The sequence below is a fragment of the Acanthochromis polyacanthus genome, chromosome 6 (assembly GCF_021347895.1).
Source record: "Acanthochromis polyacanthus isolate Apoly-LR-REF ecotype Palm Island chromosome 6, KAUST_Apoly_ChrSc, whole genome shotgun sequence".
Taxonomy (NCBI): domain Eukaryota; kingdom Metazoa; phylum Chordata; class Actinopteri; family Pomacentridae; genus Acanthochromis; species Acanthochromis polyacanthus.
In genome coordinates this window covers 19,862,297-19,879,742 of record NC_067118.1, presented here as the reverse complement: position 1 = coordinate 19,879,742, position 17,446 = coordinate 19,862,297, and the positions used below count along the sequence as shown (strand labels likewise).

General features: G+C 42.1%; 1 protein-coding gene across 3 annotated transcripts in view; it reads right to left on the bottom strand.

Annotated features, from left to right (window-relative positions):
• The window catches only part of LOC110962824 (plexin-A1-like), a 348,857-nt gene that overhangs the window by 289,223 nt on the left and 42,188 nt on the right, over nucleotides 1-17,446 (bottom strand). For all 3 annotated transcript variants that reach the window (XM_051949646.1, XM_051949645.1, XM_051949647.1), the window contains one exon: nucleotides 7,392-8,790. In XM_051949646.1, coding sequence (XP_051805606.1) covers nucleotides 7,392-8,567 — 1,176 coding nt within the window. In that variant the 5' untranslated portion in view covers nucleotides 8,568-8,790. The remainder of the gene's footprint in view (nucleotides 1-7,391; nucleotides 8,791-17,446) is intronic.

Sequence of the window (17,446 nt, the reverse complement as noted above, 5' to 3'; positions counted from 1 at the left end):
ATAGAAGAGAATCTTCTTGCTCTCTGTTATTGCAGGCAATTTTCCCTCTGACGTCCACCTTGTGTTTTCGCACACAATGCGAATTCACGTGCGCACAAACTCACACACTCTTATCAGCCCATTCTACTCTGTTTTTACCGGTGTTTTGTCCTGCTTCTTTGGAGGCCAGGATAAGAGGTGGGTAGACACACACACAAATTAGCAGTCCGTGAGGTACACAGAGAGGGAGAGATGCAGAAAAATCAAGATAAACTGAGTCCTATACACACACTGGATAGTATCTCTCTCTCCCTCTGTCTAAATCAGTCTCATTAGTCATGCTAAGGCTGTAGTGTTGCTGGGTCAGCCTGCTCGCAGAGCTGTAGAGCTGTGGAGCTGGACAGCAGCCCACAGCCAGAGAAGGTCACCCACCACTCAGTTTAACTCCCAAAAGACCAACACTGGCCTCTTCCTGATAATGAGTGGGCATAAAGATGCAGAGGGAGAGACCTGCAGTTTGAGACACACCCATCACAGAGGGAAGATGTGGAAGAAAACGCTCACTGCAAACTGAAAAGTGCTTGAGACGACTGACAAACACACAAGTCAGCTGGGACCACTGACGAAGGAGTTTTGTAAAAGAGAACCGAAGAAAAATCACACAGTCGTGCAGCGACTTGAAGCTGACAAAATGGTAAACGTATGTGTGAACGCAGCTGTAAATTCAGCTATATTTACCCTAACTCTTTTTATTGAGTTTTCCACTCTTTGTTTCTGCACTGTGAGCTTCACCCGTTACATTTTTGTACTTGTATTTCTTTACAGTTCAGTAAAAAAAAAATTTTTTTTTTAAATCAGACTTGCCGATCAGACTGCATTGGCCACAAGCAGCCCCTGTTTGCTTTGTAACACCAATGAACAATCAGTTAATTTTCATGGGTATGAGGCAAGATCTAATGCTATGATTAAGCCCCTATTTGAATAATTTGTGAGCCATTTTATGGATGTTTATGTGTAACAGGCATCAGATAACTGTATTACTTTTATGCTCATTCCAGCACAATGTGTGTGAGATCACTGTGTTTGTAATGTTCAACAAGCCACTTTTGTACTATTTAGTAGCATAAATTAATATACTTTATCAGTGACAACAAATCCATGATCAAATTTATGTCCATCTCTCTCTGCATCAAGATTTTCTTAGTCAGCTAGTAGTCATTAATCCAACTCCTTAGCACATTTATGATATTAATCCTCTTAACTCCAGACCCGTCAGCACAATTTAAAGGGATGTTATATTTAAAACATTAGAATAATTAATAAAAATAAAAGTTAAACCATTCATCAAGACCATAAACTGTTAAAACTGAAATAATTTTTAGATTTTTGACTTTCAGATTTAGGGATGAAAATTTTAATCAATCAATCAGTCAGTAATGAATTAAATTTAAATCTTAAATATTCAATATGTTGATATTGTGAGAATGAAAATGTATTTACACACGTGGACAAAATTGTTGGTACCCCTCAGTTAAAGAAGGAAAAACCCACAATTCTCACTGAAATCACTTGAAACTCACAAAAGTAACAATAAATAAAAATTTATTGAAAATTAAATAATCAAAAACAGCCATCACTTTTGAATTGTTGATTAACATAATTATTTAAAAAAAACAAACTAATGAAATAGGGCTGGACAAAAATGATGGTACCCATAACTTAATATTTTGTTGCACAACCTTTTGAGGCAATCACTGCAATTAAACGATTTCTGTATTTGTCAATGAGCGTTCTGCAGCTGTCAACAGGTATTTTGGCCCACTCCTCATGAGCAAACAGCTCCAGTTGTCTCAGGTTTGATGGGTGTCTTCTCCAAATGGCATGTTTCAGCTCCTTCCACATATGTTCAATGGGATTCAGATCTGGGCTCATAGAAGGCCACTTTAGAATAGTCCAACGCTTTTCTCTCAGCCATTCTTGGGTGTTTTTGGCTGTGTGTTTTGGATCGTTGTCCTGTTGGAAGACCCATGACCTGCGACTGAGACCAAGCTTTCTGACACTAAGCAGCACATTTCTCTCCAGAATGCCTCGATAGTCTTCAGATTTCATCGTACCTTGCACACTTTCAAGACACCCTGTGCCAGATGCAGCAAAGCAGCCCCAAAACATTACTGAGCCTCCTCCATGTTTCACCGTAGGGACAGTGTTCTTTTCTTCGTATGCTTGGTTTTTGAGTCTATGAACATAGAGTTGATGTGCCTTACCAAAAAGCTCCAGTTTGGTCTCATCTGTCCAAAGGACATTCTCCCAGAAGCTTTGTGGCTTGTTAACATGCATTTTTGCAAATTCCAGTCTCGCTTTTTTATGAGTTTTTTTCAGCAGTGGTGTCCTCCTTGGTCGTCTCCCATGAAGTCCACTTTGGCTCAAACAACGACGAATGGTGCGATCTGACACTGATGTACCTTGGCCTTGGAGTTCACCTTTAATTTCTTTGGAGGTTGCTCTGGGCTCTTTGGATACAATTCCAACGATCCGTCTCTTCAATTTGTCATCAATTTTCCTCTTGCGGCCACGTCCAGGGAGGTTGGCTACTGTCCCGTGGGTCTGGAACTTCTGAATAATATGAGCCACTGTTGTCACAGAAACTTCAAGCTGTTTAGAGATGGTCTTATAGCCTTTACCTTTAAGATGTTTGTCTATCATTTTTTTCGGATGTCCTGGGACAATTCTCTCCTTCGCTTTCTGTTGTCCATGTTCAGTGTGGTACACACCTTTTCACCAAACAGCAGGGTGACTACTTGTCTCCCTTTAAATAGGCAGACTGACTGATTATGAGTTTGGAAACACCTGTGATGTCAATTAAATGACACACCTGAGTTAATCATGTCACTCTGGTCAAATAGTTTTCAATCTTTTATAGAGGTACCATCATTTTTGTCCAGGCCTGTTTCATTAGTTTGTTTTTTTAAATAATTATGTTAATCAACAATTCAAAAGTGATTGCTGATTTTGATTATTTAATTTTCAATAAATTTTTATTTATTGTTACTTTTGTGAGTTTCAAGTGATTTCAGTGAGAATTGTGGGTTTTTCCTTCTTTAACTGAGGGGTACCAACAATTTTGTCCACGTGTGTAATACGTTCAAATGCGGTCGACATAAATATTGTAATGTTGGAGACGTGTTTGTTCTTTATAATGTTTGTGCTGTTGTTTGCACATGCAGTATGTGGATTTACAGAAACGGTAGTGAGGCTAGGGGGCGATGGTGAGGTAGCAGGGGTGATGTCGGTTCAAGGAAGAAGAGAAGAGAGTGGGAGCTGGGGGTTAAAGCAGACTTGATGTGTTGCGTGAAGAGCTCACTAAAAGTTATGAGAAGTTCCAGAATGTGTGATGAGTGATTCTTTTATGGACCCAAACACAGATGAAACTTACAATATGACCATTTTTGACAATTGACACATTTGTCATTAATATGGCTTGACTACATGTGCCTCTAGGATATAAGGGGACTTTCTTAGTAGACTATGACTCGACATCTCGCAGCTAGCCATTAACTTCAACAGAAGACTCTGTCATAGTGGCCAGTTGCTAGCTAAACCCTCATAATGCTCTCTGCCTGCCAACACAGAGTTGCCCATAGTCCGAGTGACCACCTCTTTGGGTCGCTACAGTGTCAAATGAGCTATAGTCTTCTCATTAAATAGTACAAAGGGAGGCACTGCTGCTAATGTACAATACATTTTCTGACATGCATGTCCTTTGTCTTCTGCCTCATCAGTTACAATATTTGTAATCAGTTAAATTATTAACAGCAGTTAGTGTCAGATCTCAACCCAGTGCATAAGTGACACTGTTTAGACACTGAAGAACTCAAACATCATATAAAGGATTGCCTCTCCTGTAACAGGAAAAGGCCAGTTGGACTATAGACAGTTTCAGAGTCTCTAATACAAGTAGGCGATACTGGCATGGAATTGTGGAAGTGAGATGATTTAGGACTTCATACATAGCTCTTAGAAGCTGACTTTCTCAGGTGCTTCATGCCATGATGAAGTTTGATAGCTTCCAGGTCAAGAGGAGCGCCTCATCACTGACTGAGTGACCCGACCTTGTCGCGTGAAATGAGTCGGTATGAAAGTTACCACACGACACTAGCGCAGAGGCAACGAGCTGTCTCATCAGGAAACACTGAACATGTACAAGGAGATGATAAATTCATCACAGCGACATCCCAGAGCGAGCAGAGCTGACACGACCTTGATCGATCGCAGGCAGAACGACAGATGGCCATAAAGGACAATCATGTAACTGTACGCTCATTAGCATAATCACAAGCACATACAGTACACTTTATAGTACAAGGCCACATGGTGCTTGCACAGCACCAGTGGGCTTGTGACAGAGATGTTGTTGTGTTGCATAAGCTGTGACAATTTTAAGAAGAAATGTAAATGAGCAAAGACAATAATCTGCTGAGTGTGAGTCTGTAATTTAAAACACATATTGTGTCCAGCTGACACTGACTTCCTTCTACTTAGCAAAAAAAAAAAAAAACATTCTGCAGTGAAACTTGAGTGGGAGGGCCTGGATCAAAGGTTAATAAAACATATGGGTGACAATGACAGAAAAAAAGCACATCAGCACTGTAGACAAGGGACTACCACTGCTTAGCTCAATTCAGTACTGTTAACAGAAGCACTGAGGAATCACCAGTTTGTGAAACTGACATTAATTTGTGTTTATTATTAACAATACCAGTGTTGTTGCTGCAATCCCCATCAACTTGTGAGTTGCTGAGATGTACTGAGAGTTTGGACACAGAGTTAACATAAAACCTGTGTGTGGGTTTGAAAGGTATGTTGACAAAAATCTGCAAAATTAAACTATTTACAGAGAGAATCATCCTTCCTTCAACTTTGTGACAGCCCTTGAACTCATAATCTATAACTTTCAGTTTCATCTTGAAAATTGAACCAAATCTCAGTCTTGCTTGGCCGACCCATTCTGCAGTACGAAGGGGTATTTAGCACTGTTCAACATGTTGACGCTCACATCAACCAGCCGCCACAGTCAGTAATGATGGAGCCACACGAAGCCAACAGTAAAAAGCAAGTTGACTGTTTTTATTTGGTTCCTGAAGAGATTTCACTTCTTATCCAAACGGTTTCTTCAGTTCTAAGGTGAAGCTAAGAACCCTCCAGATTCTTCAAGTTGTAACTAAATGAAAATAAATCTAATCCGAGTCTCAAAGCAGCCGCCTGAAATCTCAGTGTACTGTCGGACAGTCATTTGTCAAACAAGTCACTCGTGTCCAATCAGGCTTCTCCCAGTTGAGGAGCATTTCAAAGATCAAATGCTCCTTTGCCCATGCTGACCTTGAGCATTTCCTCATTTGTTTCCAGTAGTTCTCGGTCATTCCTCCTTCCTTTCAGTTTCTTTCTAGCCTTCTCCCATTAAGGCCTCCACAATTCCAGTAATTCTCCATCTCTATGACTTCCCACTTTTCCTCACATCTTCCAGCCCTTCTCTCAACCTGCTTCCTACTCCATCTTCCACCCAACCTTCTATCCACATCCTACTTTCCTTTTTCCCCCCAATAGCTGCCCCCACCTCCTATTAAACCTACAACTCCCACTTTCTGTCACTCCCCATCACTCTGCTCTCCTTTATCACTGCATCGTCTCCCCTCCACATTGTATTTTCAGATCACATCCAGGCTTTGGCTTAACACGCTAAGTCACTCTATACCTCATCACTCAGTGGAAAGTCAAGGAGAGGGCAGAGAAAGATGGTAAAAGAGCAAAAGCTTGAGAGAGACGGGGATGAGAGTGAAGGAGCTAAAGAGCAGCCGAAAGAAACAAGAGGGAAAAAACAGAGGAGGTGAAAGGTCAAAAATAAAGAGTAAGAAAAGAGGTCAGGAAAAGGAGGTGTGGGAGGGAAGCAGAGAAGTTGAGTAAGAAGAAAGAAGATAAAAGAAGGAGCAGTGGGAGAATGGGGTTAGCAAAATGAAAGAATTCTTTATGCAAATGACGGGACTAGAGTGAAAGGCATGAGAGAGAAATAGAAGATGGAATAGCAGAGAGCGAAAGAGGAGCTAGAGACAGAGAGGTGGAGAGTAGTCCAGAGATTTATGGCAGGTTGTTATGGAGCACCGACTGAATAACAGAAGGTGAGGCCAGGTGAATTATTCATGAGGATACGGGGCTGTGAGTGTGTGTGACATGTGGGTGACAGGAGCAGGTGAAACACACACGTACACACACTTAAGTCTCTCAGACACCCTTAGGCCAGCTCATCTATGAGTAAAAGCAGAGACAAGCCTTCCACAACCTGGAGATGGAATTATTCCGGAGAAAACTGACAGGAGCTCAGAGAGACAGCAGTCCCGTCCTCAGACTAACTGAACAGACATTTGAAAAATATTAAAATTCATTCATGATGAGAAAAAAAAATCTTTATCTCTCTAGCTCCTGCCAATGTTAGTTCGTCGAGATTTCTTCCAGAAGTATTTGACAATCAGCAATGGATTTATTCTAATTTAGTTTTGCTAGTTTCACATTTGGTAGGTTTACATGGATTCACATTATTACACTCTGTATGTAGCTTTGGCTATTGTATAGAAAATAGATGCTTCACTTCTGAATAAGTACAGCTCATCTCTTAGATTGTTAAATGTGGTAAATATGCTGCATTTGCTGCCCACAGTCACCTATAGTGCCACTAAAACAGCTGTTACTCCATGTGGCACTAAATGTGCACTCGCACCTCCATCTTGGTTCCTCTGGCCCTAACAAAAATGGAAAATATTACTTGCTACATTAAGAGCTATGCTGAAATTCATTCTTGCCACTTAAAGGTTAACCAGGGAAAGTCAAACGGATGCACGAGCTCCTCGTTGGTAATCTACAATCCTGCCAGGGCGGAGATTGCCTTTAGGCAGTTTTCACATAGAGTTCTGGTTTGATTGTTTTTACTACTAAGAAATCACCTTGCAGTTCATTAACAAGAAGTAATCTGCATTTTCATTTTCGGACAGAAGAAAAAGAGAATTTCTAGTAAATGCTCCTCAGCTGCACAGAACCTTTTCAGCTATGACTGGTTTTAACACACATTAAACCCATGACCACTGCAGTGCTATTGGCACGATGCTGTTCAGCTGAAGTAGAAACTAAGCTGCATAAACTCACTAAAACTGACACAAAATATCATATTCTACAAAGAATAAACTGTACTTGAAACTAAACATGATGTAAAATTGCCATTTCTGTGCTGATAACTTAAAAAAAAGACTTGAGCACACAACCACAAACAAAAAGTTCCCAAAACAGTCTACATAGGTAGGGATGACTCCCAAATCTACATTAAAATCACAAAAAGAACTCATATAAAGGCTCCTTCCTCAAACACTCACCGAGTTGATACAGGCCAGCTCCTTGTTGAGCAGCCAGGGCAGGGAGAGTTTTCCTTCTCCTCTGTAGCATGACTGAATCCTCTCTTTAATCTTCTCCTTTATCTGCCTCATTGTGAACAGACACAAAGCCGACTCCTTGGGCGGTTTGGCTCTGTTCTTTTGACCCTGGGCGAATACAGTAAACAGAACCTCCTCGTGATCTTGAATACCAAGTGAACGTGCCAAACGGCTGCCTGGCCGGGCCAAATAAGCATCCTGAACCAAGCGGTACTCCACTCCGTCCTTGGTGCAGCCGATGGGGAATTCAACATAGGAGTAGAACTTGGGATCATCGACGCAGAGACGGACAATCTTAGAAGTGAAGAACTGTTCGCTGCTTGCATCAGGTGAAGTGAGTTGGGTGTCGAGCTGCAGGGTGAGATAATACACAAACTGCTCACTGTTGAAGCCGTAGATGTAGTAGATGTCAAATGCAGGAAACTTGGAGAGTGTGTCTGAGGGAATCTTGAGCTGAGAAGAGACAAACTCATCCTGGTAGACGAAGCTGAACATGTCAGCATTCTCCTCGTTGGACATCAGCTTGCGACTCGACAGTGTGGGGAAATACTCAGACTTCCCATCAATAGGAGTGCCAACAAAAAGTTTCCCACCGCCACCGAAAATATCTGGGGAGATTACGACACCTGACATGGTGCCTGCCTCGGCAACACTGGATAGATAGTGCTCTTTACGGTGGTGGGGCTCGCCGAGCTTGAATAAATCATCCAGACGCAGGAACTGGCATATTCCCTGGGAAGTACTCCCACATGCAATTAAGCGGTTGTGGGCAGCATCAAGTAAGAGGAGCTTATTGACATTAGAGGTCTGCACCAGCTCATGGGGGCAGGACTGGACACCAGGTGGAGGGTAACAGCGAGGGTTGTCGGTGACAGGTCCGGTAACGTGGCTCCGTAGCTTGGTGAGGTTGCTGGACAGCTTGTAGATCCAGTTGACTGCGCCCAAATAGACCTCTCCGGTTTTGTTGTGGACCACCAAATGTGTGAGACCTCCTTCCGGTGGGGAGAAGGAGAGGAGGAGAGAGGAGGGAGGAGCAGTAGAGGTGGAAGCCATGGTGAGGGAGAGGAGAAGGAAGAGGATGGGAGGGATGAGGAGGGGTGGGTGGAAGTGGGAGGACATGGTGGTGAGGGGAGGGGGTGTGTGAGCAAGAGGGTGCTGGTGTGTATTTTTGATAGGGTGTAATCCTTCACAGGGTCAGTCAGTGCCTTAGAGGACTGCAGGGTGCAAAGATACAAAAGAAGAGTTTCCGAGCAATCGACTTCTCCTTCCTTTTTTTCCTCCGTTCTCTGCTGTTGTTTTTATAACCTCATCCCCCGATCCTCAGCCTCGTCTGCCACCAGCCCTGAGAAAGGGAAACAAAGCAAAATCTTAGCAAACACAGATGTCAATATTTACATGGACTTGTGTTTTTGCACTTCCAGAGATCTAACAAAATGAATTCATTCGTTTGTATCGAAATGACAGGACACTAAATATTCGCCCACAGACTCAGAGGCCTCGTTGCTGCAATCCACAAAAAAGAAAAAAAATTAGGGCACTATCGGCTTTGTTTTATTGACTTCTCGACTCTTGGCTCGCACCACTGTGTGGAGTGCATCTTTTAAAAGAAGACAGGGCCAAACATTGCTCCTCTGCGTATTGATTGTCTGGAGGTATTAAAGGATTCAGCAGACAAAGTCCACACAGAAATACATACACACCTAAGAACGTGTGGATAGACTTTAAAGAGTATGTGCTCAGAATACAGATGCAGAAAAGGAAACCTACACACTGTATACATACAAAAACACGCACATAGTGAGCCATTGATGTGCAGCATTGTGATAGCAGGCGAACATCCATAAATTACGAGCAGGGCTGCATGGAGAATTCAAAAGTATATTTACTACAGAGCAACAGAGCAGAGAAATACAGGCAGCCTGCTTCTAAAAAAAGAAAGGAGGTGAGAACGGGCCCAACCAGATAAAGCAGGAGTCACAGTAAGAGGGAGAGAAGTGAAAGTTATTTGGCTTCATACCAGTTCAATATAAAGGCTGCGGAGATGGCAGGAAAGATTGCCGTAAGTGAAAACTAAGAAGAAGAGTGGGGAAAAAGAAAGGGAGATGGATCATCCATCTATTTCCCATCTCATCCATCCATCTAACCATTTTCTATATCCGCTTGCCCGATTCAGGGTCAAGGGGCGCTTAGGCATATCCCAGAATGCACTTGGGAACAAAAAGTTTTGTGAAGCAACATGGCTGCTCCAATAGTATTAATGCAGCAATGCTATAATTACCCTCACTGTGTGATGAAGATTGATGGATGTTATTGAAAGTTTTGTTGAAAAACACATCCTGGCTGACAATTTTCTTAATTATTATGCTACATATTACCTAATGCATCATCAATCAAAAATTGATTCATTGTTAAACCAAGAAAAGCACACAGAGAGAGCAGTACTCCGGCAAGGCTGCTCAGTCGTATCATTTCCGACGGCTGAAATCCTTAAAAAAAATTTGTGGCAGAAATCACAGCACCGCAGAATGAGGCCATTTAATATAGATGCACCCACAAACAAAATGACCTTGCGCTGAGCACAGGCGTGTGTTATGCATGTGTACGTTATGTACGGATACCGAATCATGTGACCTAAATATGTAGCAGTCGACGGGAAATGATAGGACTTGGAAACACCCCCACAATTTAATCGCTTGTTCCTTGCATGATTTCGGACTGGTAAGTCCCGATAAATCCGTAGCAGTCAATCTGCAGTAAGATCACAATCATGTGATCGTCAGCAGGCAGCTGACATAGTGCTCACTTGTTGTCATAGTTACAGTGATGCCATGCTGCTTTCTCACAACGACGCAGAAATGTTTACCAAATCTGTGGATCAGACTATAAGTGGCATCACTGTCAAACGTATCATCCAAATCAGTCTGTTTCTAAGTCATGTTGCTAACATGACTCAAAAACTGACGGACAGACATGCCGATCTTCATGAAACTCCACCATTCCTTGGCAGAGTAATTAAGGAAAAACAGTGGAGATATTTCCATATTTTGACAAAAGCATTTCTAACCATGGTTATTTACCGTTTCCTGCATCAATTGTAAATATAAATAGCTTAGAAAAGACACTACATTGAATTGTCTTCTAACCAGCACTCTGTAGACCTGGTCACCATGCCCATGCACATCTTACTCTAACTGGGCAACCACACCAGAGGTAATCATCCAGTCAACCAAATCATTTCATTCATTTTCTGTGAAAGGAAACAATACGCACTGCCATGCAGGCTGGAAATCCTTGCAGCGTTTGCCATGTGAGAGTTAATCCATTTGGCTGAATGCAATGATCTTGATAACACAATGCCTGCAACAGGAGATGGTGAAATGTCCTGGTTATTAATATTTTACACAGCTACGAAGGTACAAAAAAAAAATCACATTTGCTGTGACAAAACCAACACTTTTCTATAGGTTGATCAAGCACCCAGTTGGAGGTTTGCCACTTCTCTGAACATCATTCTGGAGTGGTTTAACTACACTGACACAGCTGCACACAACAGAGCAGATCAGCCTTCCTGTCAGGTTTATCTTACTGGTCAACTGGGGTACTGCAAGGGGTTCAAAGGCTACCCACATGCAGTACCATCCAACATTCTTTTCATTAGTTCATGCGCGACTTAATACAGAGCACAAGGCAAAGGCTTGTTTCATAATGGAGTTTGGTCAGCAAACTATTCTTGTCTCCTATTTCTGCTGCTGCTCCTTACTCCTCCCTTTCATTACATTCATCGCTCTCCACCTCGCTCTCTCTCTTCTCTCAGAAAACTTCTTGTCAATGGTGTCTTTCATCTCGAGCCCAGCCATGATTACAGTGGCCCAGATGACGATGCTGCTGCCTCGTCCCATCAGGACAATACAGCCACTGTTAGTGTCTTGAACACACACACACACAGACACACACAAATGTGAACATACAACACACATACAGTATGCGGTCAGAAACATCTCTAAACACTCCCCTCAGATCCCACTGACTTCATTGTGCCACGTTACACAAATTCAACTGACATAAAATGGACATGCCCACACACACTCAGACGCCACCCATGCACTCGCACAACACATCAACACAAACACACACTTCGTGAGAAAAGAGAAGACGCATTAAACATTCATGTATTATACTAAATGACATGATGAGAATGGTTATTTTTGCAACATTTTTTATCTCACTTCCACTGATGTACTTTACGAATTCTATAAATAAGTGAGAACCAGGCTGCTCACGTGGACTCGTTGAGCGTATGGCTTTGGTAGCCAGTGGAGCTGAGCGTTGACGATGTCTGGAGCTGTTCGACTAAACTGGGACAGCGAGATGAGAGGAAAGAGGAAGGCGTCTGTGAACTGAATAAACAAGTTAGTGATTTAAAAGTCTTTCTTTAATGTCGGAATTAGATCAAAAGGGGGGAAATGGCATTTGTGGATGAGGAAATTTGTTAGAAAAGTGACCGAGGATGCACAAATAAAAGGAAAACTGACTGAAAAACGGGACAGAATGTTGTAATATTAACATACTTTTGTTGTTGTGCACTTAATCCTAACTCAAAGTGCATGACAATTATTAAAATGTGCAATCACTGTAGAGCATATGTTCCTACAAGTTTTTTTCTGTACAACTTACACAAACACACTCACATATGTGTATCATCTATTATATATATGTATGTTATGTGTGTGTGTGTGTGTGTGTGTGTGTGTGTGTGTGTGTGTGTGTGTGTGTGTGTGTGTGTGTGTGTGTGTGTGTGTGTGTGTGTGTGTGTGTGTGTGTGTGTGTGTAATATACACAGACAGATATGAATAGAAATATAAAAGCAAAAGCAGCTGTTTCCCTAACATCAGAATGATAGTTGCTTTCTCCAGCGCTGACACAGCAGGACTGACTGTGAGACTATCCAGCCTGTAAGTTTTCTTCTTGAAAAATCATTTAAAGCCACGTCTAATCAGCAAAAATGTGACAAAATTTTGTCACTTCATACATTATATCATTAATTCATCTCAAGCTGATCAGCATCTTGTCTGATCCAAGAAAACCTTGAATTATTCAGGTCTTCACTTCTGTGACTGTGTGTGCCTGCCTGTGTGTCAGGGCCATCCTGAAGCCCACCTGCCACATCAGATGAAGCTGTGGAGGCGTTCAGGTCTGTCCTGAGCTGATTCATTGCTGTTGGCACATCGATTGCACACACAGTCACAGACCTTGGCCAAACACTTAGGCAAATTTATACACACCACTTCTTTAGCATGGAGCTCACATCCATGCCTGTTGGCCTCACTCTCTGTACGTCCGTGTTTGTCTACGTGCACGTGTGCATGTGCATCCTGCATCACTTCACTCTTCAAACACACACAAGCATACGTTTACACACATCGGCCTGTACATAAACTGTATGTACACACATGAGGTATATACACTGTACAGACCACAGGGAAAGTACAAACATTTATATTGATCGCTTTCCATTTAAATCACACTTTTTTTCTGGACAAAGTGCAGTGGAGAGAAAAAACACCAGAGACGTGATCTGGATTGAACTACCTGGAACCCTGACCTACATTTATTGCCCTGCTGATTAAAGCAAGTGAGCCTAGAGGTTTGAATTTCTACATATAATCGCTGGCATAATCGTGTTGCTGCAGCTTAAACAGGTTTTACGGCTTGTTCTAAAAGTTCCAGTGACTTTACACCTTGCACTGAGAGCGGAAGTTATTTAACCTTTCACCCCGTTTACAGCTGACCTTTCAAAGCATGTTTACAGTTAATCAAGTTGTTTAACCTGGAGAAACTATCGCGGTAATTGAGAGTCTGCTTTGAAAGTAAATGTGCATTGGTTTTTAATCAGCAGACGGATCATGGGAAAGCAGACCCCTGGAGGATGAGCTGTGTTTGAAGCCTGTGGAGGCGCAAAGTGCAGTGCAGATGCAAAGTAAAGTGTAGTCTTACCTATACAGAAAAAAATTATTGTCATGATAATTGTTTTATTACCTCGTAATTGTTGCTTTTCAGAAAAATGCAAAAATGTTCAATTTGGCTAGAAAAACAGGGCTCCTGATTGTACCATGAAACAATCCATTTAACTGTTCACGTGTTCCAAAGATGAAACGGACTACAGCTGATTAAACGGGGAGAGCGAGGAGGAGCCTGGTGGAGAAGGAGTGGTCCCAACTCCGACACCTGGACGAGGAGAGTGCAGGAAGTGCAGGAAGATACAGACTGAGCCAGTGAAGAAGAAGAAAAAGTACATCATTTGATCTAAGGTGTGCAAATACACACAAAGTGAGGCTTTAAATTCCTGCTTTCGCTGGTAGGTGGTCTTTGTGCTCCAGCCAGCAGCTTCATCTTCTTCATTGGGAGTTCCACTTTTATATTTACCATCAATCAAACCGCATTGTCTTTGTAAGCTAACTCTCACTACTATTACTTTAAGATCACTTGACCCAGGAGGATTGTATTGCTAAATGTGGAACATTGTCATCCTGTACACAGATTATCCTAGATACCTTTCTGTGGTAAAAAGTGTTAAACTAATTAGTGTCAACAGGCAGAAAAGCACACTGAGTGCAGTAACACGATGAAAGATGGCTCATAAAAATTTGTTACACTCCAGTACTTGGTGTAATAGCTATGATTAAAACATAAGATGAAATGTATGCGAGTGCTGGGATTAGAAGAATGCTATATAATGATTCATAAACTCCGGATAAACATTCTAAAGTAAAATCTATTTTGATGTCAAAGTAACAGGAACAATAATGGATTAATAAATAACTGACAGCAGTTGAAAGTGTACCTCTGCTGCAAATGTGAATGGGAGTTTTAGTTCTGTAAAAGTCTGCCGTGAGACCTCTTAACTCCACACATCAAATTATTTGCGTGGATGCAGCGAGACAGACGTGATGAAAGTATGCATACAGAATACGATCTGATCAATTCACTTTCTCACTCCAGGCTTCCTTCAACAGATGGTAGCAAAGTTAAACCACAGCGCAGGTCAGATGAGGACATTGTAGAAGGAGATATGAGAACAGGGGCAGGAGGCGGACGCGCACTTGAACGTGAGGAGATTTCTATTTGGAATCCATTTTCCAAAAGGCGTAATATTGACAAGTGCTAATACTGCAGACTGTAGTCGACTCACACCCTCCTCTCTCGGTTTTTAACAGACGGACAGAGATAAGAAAAGACAAGGAGGAAAGGAGAGGATGATTTATGTACGGTTGCTTTCTAAAAACAAGTGCTACATCTGCCAATGCTGAGAACAAGCATATTAAAATCTGCTTAAAATCGCAGAATTACGATGCTCCGTCTAACTCAAGAACTTTTCGAAGAATCATTAAAACTTCCATTTTTTCAGTATCAAAGTAAAACAGCCACAGTTATCTGTACATCCATGGGGAAAGTGCCAGCAGGAAGTGCCAATTGCTCATTCTGCATACTTTTAATGGCGCAAGTTTGCCAAAATGTAAAGACATGTCGGCTTTTTTGCGGTGAGTCATTCATTAGGCAAGTGGTAAATTTGAAGTCCATGCCAGGCCTGCTTGACTCAGATGGAATAGGATGACGTATTTAATTGAATTCTGTCTTCTTCCCTTTTTTTAAAAAATCTTTCATGCAAAAGTAAATGGGTGAGGCTGATGTCAATATGCTATGACATCTCAACTATGGGGACCCTGTGGCTTAACCCAAAAAATATGTGTTCATGTGAAGCTGAAGGAATACAGAGAATGTGAGCTGGATTTTTGTGTGTGTGTGTGTGTGCGCGCACACATGTGGGCTGCTGCATCATGCAGCGGGGACACAGCGGTTCATTTACAGCCGCATTCCACAACTGACACGCTAACCCCAGAGACAGCTGCAAACACACTCACACAAACACCAGCAAAGTGCTCAGCTTCACAATATACACACACACTGCTCAGTTATACGGGAATCATTCAAAATAAAATAATTATTTGTGGTTTAACACAATGAAATACACACGCACAGACTGTAGCTTTCCAATAACTTAAGGAATTAGCAAAAGGAAGCAGGCAATACAGTATATTTACACACACATGGCTATGTGTGCAAGTATGCAAATACATTATGCATTCACTTGCAGGGGAAAAGCACACACTGACATAAACACCAGAATAAATACACACAAACTAATCCATGCATACCCGCAGACACAAAAACGCAGTCGCACACGCATTCACATTTATTTTTCGAGCTGACAGGTGCAGCTCAGCCATCACTCATTCAGAAAGTGCAGTAAAATCCACAGTGAACAGAGCTAAGTGGATAAGCCCTAATCATTCTTAATCTGACTGAGTCTCCTCTACAGTACAGTCACTCCATCTGCAAGCTCTCCACAGTGGAAGGGTTTAAGAATATTTCAGATGAAATGAAATCCTGACAACTGCTGTGGGATTTTATTTTCACACTGCACCAGAAAAAAAAATAAAAAGCTACAATTATATCTAATTACATTCAAGTCATTCTTTCAAGCAAATGGCTAAAATGTGGTGCTATGTGGAAATTCACTGATGAAACCAAAAAGCATTTTTTTAGAAGATGTTTTCAGTATTTTAGGCAGTGGTGGGCTGTCAGGGCCTGCAACGCCTTCTCTGCTGGCCTAAAAAATATCTAAATCACAGACTGATGTTTAATATATTTATCTCCGCCAGGAGGTTATGTAATCATCGGAGGCAGCCATCTCTCAATTGTACAGAGTCCTTCAAAAAAATCCTGGATCCAGACGGTGATCCGGATCACCTCCAAAATCTAATCGATTGTTACTTTTGCTCTTCCGGGCATTCTGTAAAAATTTGGTGAAAATCCGTCCATACCTTCTTGAGTTATGCTGTTAACAGACAAACAGACAGACAGACAGATGGCCTGGCGGAGGTCTGCACTCTCCGAGTGCTTTTCTAGTTTGTCCATAAATACTTGTTAAATAATTCCAAATAGTCTGTCCGCTTCCCTCCATAGCTTTTCCTCTGGTTGTGCTGCTTCCAGACATGTATTTTCATATAAAAGCATTTAGCCAATCACATTTCATCCATTATTTGTTGCTAAGCAGGGTCAAAGTCAAAGAAATCTGCCTGGAGGCCTTCAGAATCAGTTCTGCGGGCCCTCCAGCAGAAAATAACTGTCGATTAAACTGTTGCTTCAACCAATCAGATTTTGAGTTGGCGACACCAAGGCCCTCTAGCAGGCGTACGGGGACGTCAGCGTATTTGCACCCTTTGATTGGATCGTCAGAGAGTTTACTTGCCAGAGCTAGCGAACTGCGTCTGTAGCGAGCTGCGTGAACAGAAATCTAGTTCTGTCGATGTAATAGCGGTTTTGTCAACCCACAATGGCTGAAGGAGGAGAAGAAATAGATCTGGTTGCAGATTTATTGTCTAATCCATTTTCAAGACGGACTTTTCAAGAAAAGCTGGACATTGTACAGAAAGGTCGAGCAATTCCAAAACTAGCAAGCCTGTCACAATCGCGAAAAGGATTTGTCCGCCACTTTCAGTCCACTAACTACGAGCGGTACCCCTGGCTCACAGGCTCCGAGGAACACTGCAAGTTGTTTTGCTGGGAGTGTTTGTTGTTTGCCACTATCGACATGGTGTTTGGAGCCACACTGGGTGTGTAAATTTGGATTGCCTAACCAAGGTAGCAACGAGACACCAAAGCACTGCCGGACACTTACAAGCAACGGTGCTTTCCAAAGCTTTTGGGGAAACCAGAGTGGATCTACAGCTGAGCGACCAAGTGCGCAGGGAAACGGAGCTCCACAACGAAAAGGTGAAGAAAAATAGGGAAATCTTAAAAAGACTGATACTGTGTCATTTTTTGGGGGCAAACAGGAATTTTCATTTCAAGGACACGATGAAAGCGCTGGATCCAAAAACAGAGGAAACTACGTGGAGCTTCTTTCTCTCATTGCTGAGAGCAACACGGATTTACAT